The sequence below is a fragment of the Hypomesus transpacificus genome, chromosome 18, assembly GCF_021917145.1.
Source record: "Hypomesus transpacificus isolate Combined female chromosome 18, fHypTra1, whole genome shotgun sequence".
Lineage (NCBI taxonomy): Eukaryota > Metazoa > Chordata > Actinopteri > Osmeriformes > Osmeridae > Hypomesus > Hypomesus transpacificus.
The window spans coordinates 10544170-10551283 of record NC_061077.1 but is presented as its reverse complement, the minus strand read 5'-3'; the positions used below and the strand labels follow the sequence as shown (position 1 = coordinate 10551283).

The 7114-nt window shown below is 46.1% G+C and overlaps 1 protein-coding gene across 2 annotated transcripts; it reads right to left on the bottom strand.

The window, feature by feature from the left end:
- Positions 1-332: 332 nt before the first annotated feature.
- On the bottom strand, positions 333-4283 carry zfp64 (zinc finger protein 64 homolog (mouse)). 2 transcript variants are annotated; one of them, XM_047039960.1, is made up of 6 exons: positions 4010-4283; positions 3649-3807; positions 3333-3479; positions 3012-3074; positions 2665-2916; positions 333-2439 (listed from the first exon to the last, which is right to left on the bottom strand). In XM_047039960.1, exons 1-6 carry the CDS (start codon positions 4029-4031, stop codon positions 1007-1009), a joined length of 2076 nt encoding a protein of 691 aa, XP_046895916.1. In that variant the 5' UTR covers positions 4032-4283; the 3' UTR covers positions 333-1006. The 2 variants fall into 2 exon arrangements, with proteins under 2 accessions (XP_046895916.1, XP_046895915.1); XM_047039959.1 differs by having other exon boundaries at positions 3649-3810; positions 4010-4275.
- Positions 4284-7114: the final 2831 nt, after the last annotated feature.

Below are 7114 nucleotides of genomic sequence, written 5' to 3'. Positions count from 1 at the left end.
ATGACCGCAACCCCAAGCCTATATCCAGTTAGGTTCACAAACAGGAATGTTGGGCCAGTACATCTAAAGTGCAGATACTGTAAAAATTAGCGACACCCATTGATCATGCATGTTAACACTGCCACCTCATGGACAAAATCATAACTACACCGGCACAAAAGGGGACATCGTTTTTCAAGGCCAACTGAGAAGTGACTGCTGGAACAGATAGGTGGGGAAATGTAACATGCTTGAACTAGTTAGTCATCCTCTTCCCTGCCTACACCACACACCTGGAACCATAACTGGTACATGTGTTATGATTGGAAAAACAAGGTGAGACACTGCAGAGATACAGAGCAAATCAGCTGTTTATTAGATTATTCCATCAGGAATCTTCATATTCACCTGATATGAAGAGTCCCAACATAAAGAAACATCAAAGGGAACTGTAACTGCGCTTTACTGTCAATCTAAAACATAACATTTCTACAAAGCTATCATTGTCGTGTGTTCCTGATTGGGAATAACAGTTTTCCCCTTCCTCTATATTTATTACTGACCTATACCTGTTGAATCAAGTCAAGTCAAGTGGCTTTTATTGTTGTTCCAATCATATACATGGTAAAGTACACAATGAAACAAAGGACCATGGTGCTACATAGAACAGCACAGAAATACATGAGACCACATGTATCGCTGAACTACATAGAACTAAATAAGACCGACCAAGATCAAGAATGTCCCATTCCCTTCCACTTTTCAGATCAACTGGGATCTAACAGTTTGGGACAGGTCGATAGAGCTTCCTCCTCTATGGAGCTGTTCCCCATCCTGTCATAACAGATGAGTGATGTTCCAGAACAGGAAGAAACTAAAAGAGTCATTTTCAGGTCATTCACAAGGGGTCCCTAAAGGTACGATCTCAAAGGACCTCCTCAACATAATAATTGCCAACGAACAGCTTATATGCTATACATTCTACAGCTTGGATGGGTGAGCTTTCCTGTAACAACCCTGGTCTGTGTCAGTGAGGCAGTCCATCCAGGGTGTGCGTGTGTGAGTACAGGCTGTGTGAGGACAGCTGCTCCAGGCCTGTCTGCTGGCTAGGGGCGGACACCACCAGGGGTAAACTGTGGATCACCACGCCCTGGCTGCTTAAGCTGATGTTGGGCACCAGCAGACCACCGTCCCCGCAGGGGGCGCCACCGTCCCCATGCACCACTGTCACCGGCAGCGTCTGCCCCGAGAGCTCCTCCGAGACACCCTCACACCCCCCGTCCGAGGGCACGGCGACCATGGAGCCGTTTCCCTCGGTCACCACGGTCACCTCCGTCCCGCCCTCCTGTATGAGGGCGCTGAGGCCCTCCAGGTCGGAGCAGGTGGTGATGAAGGTCTGGCTGGGGCTGCAGGACTCCTGGGAGGTGATGGCCGTCTGGAGCAGAGCCTGGTGGAGCGGGTTGCTGTCCCCAGGGGAGAGCTGGGTCAGGAGGACAGTGTGGGGCTCCAGGGCACCCTCTGCCTGGGAGCCCAGGTGCTGCATGGGGGACAGCAGGTTGACCTGCTGGATCATGGAGTTGACCACCATGTCCTGGCTCTCGGTGCTCAGCAGGACTGTGCCAGTCTTGCCATGCTGATGCCCATCTATGCCAGTCTGCAGAAAGGAGCCTTCCTGGCCCAGTGGGTGGGATACAATGATCTTAAGCTGGGCACTGCCGTAAGGTGCTAAGGGCTCCGAGGAGGCCTGGGGACCCTGGAGCTGGGAGCTGGCTTGCCTGCAGGCGGCAGCAGGGCTTAGGCCAACACTGCTGCCCGGGGGGGAGCGCTGCAGCCCGGCCTGCTGGGAATCCCTGTGCTGCTTCCTGTGGCTCCTCAGAGAGTCCTCTCTCACGAACGAGGCTTCGCACACGTCACAGCGGAAGGCACGCGTCGCTTCCAGCTTGGCGCGGTACCGCGAACTCGCCGGCTTGGGCGGATCATCTCCACCGCCTCGACAACACTTCCCTCCTTTGCCGCCAGCGCCTTTCTCGGGCTTGTCGGCGTGGCACTTCTTCTTGTGGATGACCAGGTTGCTGCGCTGCTTGGTGGCGAAGCTGCAGAAGTCACACTTGAAGGGGCGCTCCTCGGAGTGGATCCTCTCGTGGACCTTGAGGGCTCCTTTGCTGGAGCAGGAGTAGCTGCACTTGGAACACTGGATGGGCTGGGTGGGCTGGTGCTGGCGTGAGTGCTGCCTCAGGACAGTCTTGTTCTGGCACTGGAAGTCACAGTCCAGGCACTGGAAGACATTGGTGCTGTGTTTGATCTGGATGTGAGACTTGAGGTTGCCCTTCATGGCACAGCGGTAGTCACAGAAGTCACACTTGTATGGCTTCTCCCCAGAGTGGATGCGGATGTGCCTCTTGAGGTCAGAGTTGATCTTGAACTTCGCTTCACACAGTTGGCACTGGAAAGGTGCATCCCCTGCAGGAAAAAACAATGCTTATGAAGAAGACGTCTGTTTTCTTCCAAAATACTTTCTGATTCGTAAAGCGTGTTACAGTTTCACTCTCAAACACATGCATGTTCCCTGTTGCTCATTTCGATTTTACAGGGACTCTTTCATGACCAAGATAAATTCAAGAGCAATATCAAATGAACAGCAACCTTCTAACCAGGCCCACTGAGTATGATAAGACTAGCACCCACCAGTGTGTGACCGGAGGTGGACTGTGAGCTGGCTGGAGTTGCGGCTGGCGTAGGGGCAGATCTGGCACTTGAAGGGCCGCTCGTCGTAGTGGATACGCAGGTGTTTCTTCAGGCTGCTGCTGTCCGCCGCCGCGTACGGACAGTACGTGCACTTGTGCGGCTTCTCCCCCGTGTGCGAGCGGCTGTGCATGTTGAGCTTGTCCCGCCGGCTGAAGCGCTTGTGGCAGAGCTCGCACTCAAACGGCTTCTCCCCTGGACACACATCACACGGAGGAGTCAACAGTGCTGCTCGCACAACTCCACGTCTGAGCGGAACTTACATTTGGGTCAGAGAGAGAGAGATATACCGGTATGGGTTTTGAGATGTCGCTCCATATCTTTTTGGCCATATTGCGTTTTAAAGGTGCAACCTGTAGATGAGATGGGAGGATTGAGAGCATGTTCACGAAGGATACACCATTCCAGTAACTCTACCCAAGTGACTCAGTGACCGACAAGAAGAGAAATCATTACAAGCTGAACACTGTAGCTCTTGTAACAGTTTTCATTTGAGAGGCCTCCACGTTGACCACAATAAAGAGCTAATTGGTTGGAACAGCCCTGGAAGTACAGTGGACTCTGGCAGCAGAGGAATGTGTTAGAGCTGTACAAGTGTGAGAGGCACCAACCTGAGAAACAGCAGCTGCGTCTCTTTGAAGTCAGGGCAGGTTTCAACTTTTTGGAAGGTGTTTTCTGGGCTTTGGTCAGGATCTTTTTGACACCTCTCATAAGACACGTCTGGTATGTTTCCTCAAAAACAAACTCTGTGCTTGAATCTGAGGAAGAAAGGGCAAATAGTCTGACTTATGACTTATTTCTAATAACCCTATCCAACCGCTGGAACAGACTAAATGCAATGATGTATGGCATAGTCCATAATGGGGCATATGACTGTTCAATGACAAATACATTGTGCGCTAGATACTACTGGTATTCTGGTCTTGCCTGTGAGGTTGGATGCTGTGGTGGGGTCTGGCATGTCTGATGAGGGCATGGAGCAGCCATTCTGCTTGTGGGCCAGAAACACGTCAAAGTTGTTGTACTGCTGTTTGCAGAAGCCACAGATGTGGATATCCGGGCTTACTTCCACAACAACGTGACTTCCTGCTGAAAATGTGGATAGGTAATATATTTAACAGAATTTCACATTGTTACCAACCAATCACCATCAACGGGCCATTTCTTTCACCATAACTTGGCCTATACAAACAATATGACACGAAGTTCAAGACGAATTATGTGGCCATTAGAAAGATTATGGAATACAAGAGGTAAGTAGTTATTATATTAACATCAGATATCTTACCGTTGGAGTTATATGATGCCATTATGTTTACTTTTAGGTGGGCATCTATTCACTTTAGGTCTCGGGAGAAACCAGTATGAGAAAGCAGTAGACTTGACTAACTACATTGATTATCACTATACTAGATGAATAGGCTATGGTGACAAATATCACCTTGAAAATTCAACCATCGCCTCTATTCTCTTTAAAAAGAGATTGACAGTGGACTACGCGTTCTACATTGGAAACATGTAGCCATACAAGCTTACGACGTTATTTCTATTTTTCCGGCAATACTACTACTTCTGGTACAAAACATACAGAGCAGCAAATGGTAAGAAATACTGCCATCTATGGATATGGAGGAGCTAAAATCTCTACTAACGTGGCATGCTGATGAGGTCGCACTAGGTGTGTCGTATTATGGTAATGTCTGATTACTATAAATGGTCATTGTTATGATTACAGCAATTGTTCAAATAAGTGTCTCAGTCGTCATAAAGAAATGTTTCCCCTTTATATGCCATATAGATATAAGACAAAAATGGTGAACCGTTATGAAAATCTACATTATGTTGTTGAAATGAGTGGAACAGAGAGAAGGGTCTTTTCATCAACATACAACTGACACATAACAAAGAGGGAGTGATACTCAATTTTCAGTGGCAGATTCTTAGTTACCTGATTGTCAATGTGAATCAAATAATTTCCTTACGTTGACTTACATGCGTGGCACATATTCCTCTCATTTTGAAGCAGCAAATCCCAAAACAGACTGACAGGCACACATTATGACTAGTCCAATTCTCCTACTACTGTCTCAGATCTGCACTCTAATCTATGAGAAGGGTTTGTCATTGGGGTAAATGTGTGACAGTTAGGTAACTGGCCATGCAGTTTTAATGATGAGGTAGTTAAGGTCTTGATTTCTCTGACACATCATGCTAGTGGAAATAAGGACAGTTTGAAGCAACTTTGTTAAAGTTTAATGGTGCTGTTGTGTGTAAGATGTTAGAAAGGACAATTATTAAATGCTTACATTTGGCTGAACAAAAGGCATGACAAATATTTGCATGTAAATCCTCTAAAATAATACAGTTAAATGTACATCAAAGGGTCAGATGAATGTGTGACAGACAAATGACTCAGAAGTAGTAATTACTGCAGTTCTTCAGTGACCGTAGACTCGTCTGGAACAGTACAGACAGGCCTGTCTTTAAACAAGACAGTTTTTGAAAAACATGTCTGGATACATACAAGCCTTTTCTTTTGGAGCTTACTCCTTAATACTTTCACTTTTAAATAAACCCTGTTTTCAAATGTCAGTAGGACAGTAGGCTGCCTCTATAAAATAACAATCTAGTGGTAGAAAGAGTGAACCAGTGCACTTTAACTGAAAATACCAAGCATTGGTCAAAATCACCAAGGCACACTTCAAAGTTTATCATGCATTTGATTCGCTTCTTCTTTCTTCACGTATCCTCTTTGTCCATTTCCAATCCTGAACAAAGTATCAGTTGGACATGCTGCTCTGCCAATTTAAATGTGCAGACTCTGTCGCTCTCCATTCATTGAGATTGTTGAGTTTTCTCCAAGTGACGTCATGTCCTTCTTTCTCCCATTGAGACAAGGGCAACAATAGGGGCAGCGCCTCTGTCACATTATTTCCCCCCACGGAGACACGCCAGCTGCTTACAGTTGCTTAATGGCTATGGGCTGTCAGAAGGCATCACAGCCCACTGCCACACAGGAGCGGCAGATGCTTTAATTGCAGAGTGACTTGTAGGTTGTCAACAGCAATTATGCTGTGTTTCCACCTGAGGGCACCAAAGGAACACCGTCCACCTAGTGTACGCAAAGGCTGCACAGTTGTATCGGGCACATGATAACTTGCTGCTGCTGCAAGATACTGGCATAGGTGTATAGAGCTGTTTATGTCTCAAGTGAACATTAAACAGACTTTATTTTGGGGCTCCTATAGTTTTTATGGATCTGAAATATGTGGCTGCCTCCTTCACCTCGGGGCATGGTACTTGCCGCAGATCTCGGTGGGCTGGGTTTGAGTCATTTCACTCATTACTAATGTATTCTATCCTCTTCCTGCGTGGTCCGTGGAAGGCATCATTTTCCAGTCCTCAGGTTTGTTAGTGTTGTGCTCAAGCAACCGACGTGGCAAACTCCAAATGTTAAGCCATAGATGGGAGTCAGTATGCAGACGTTCTCGTTAATTTCCATGAATGTACACCAACACTGTATCAAAAGGCAGCTGAATATATACACAAGGCTAATGGACAAAACAATAGTTATAGTCATGCAACATGAAATCCAAACATACATGGTCATCTAACAGTTGTACTAGTTCAAAGTGGGAGGAAAATAGACGTCCCAAGTTCCATGTTTGGTTTGAGCTGCATGACAAATTATACACACATGTATGAATTCCTTTGGTGAACAGCTGCCATCGCAGCATCAGATAAAGCAGAGCCAAAGTCTGGGGAACATCAGATGCCTGCAACTACTAAAGGCAAAGTGTACACACACATATACATGTAGTACACATAGTATTTGCACGTATAGTACACACAGCTTTCATACAATACTACACAAACAGAAGCCACACATGGAAGCAGAGGCACACACACAATACACATATTCTCACACACAAATCAGGACTGTGTTCTTTGTATCTGTCAAGCCATGCACATGATGTGACTGCTGATGAAGGCTGGCTGAAGGGGTGTGACTCTACACTATTTTAAGTCATACGTTTGCCAACAAGAATGATTTGTAAACATATCTAATCTGTAACATTTGAAGACTGTTGTCCATAGGAGGACATGTAAATGGATAAAAGGAGCCCAGGCTCTCAACATTTGTAAAGGATTATTGCAAACTTTAAGAAGTATTTGTAGTTCTAGATCTTAAAAAAAACAAACACAATCCTAGGCACATACATTATATTAGAGTTAGGGTTAGGGTTAGAGAGTATATTTTTAGTTTTAAGATAGCAGTTGTTCGTATTAAGTAGGACACAATTTGCAAGTGTAGCCGGTGAGGGTGATATGTTTTATCATGTTGTACTATTGAATAGTGTCAGTAGGGGGTGTCCACAATCAGGCTAGAGAG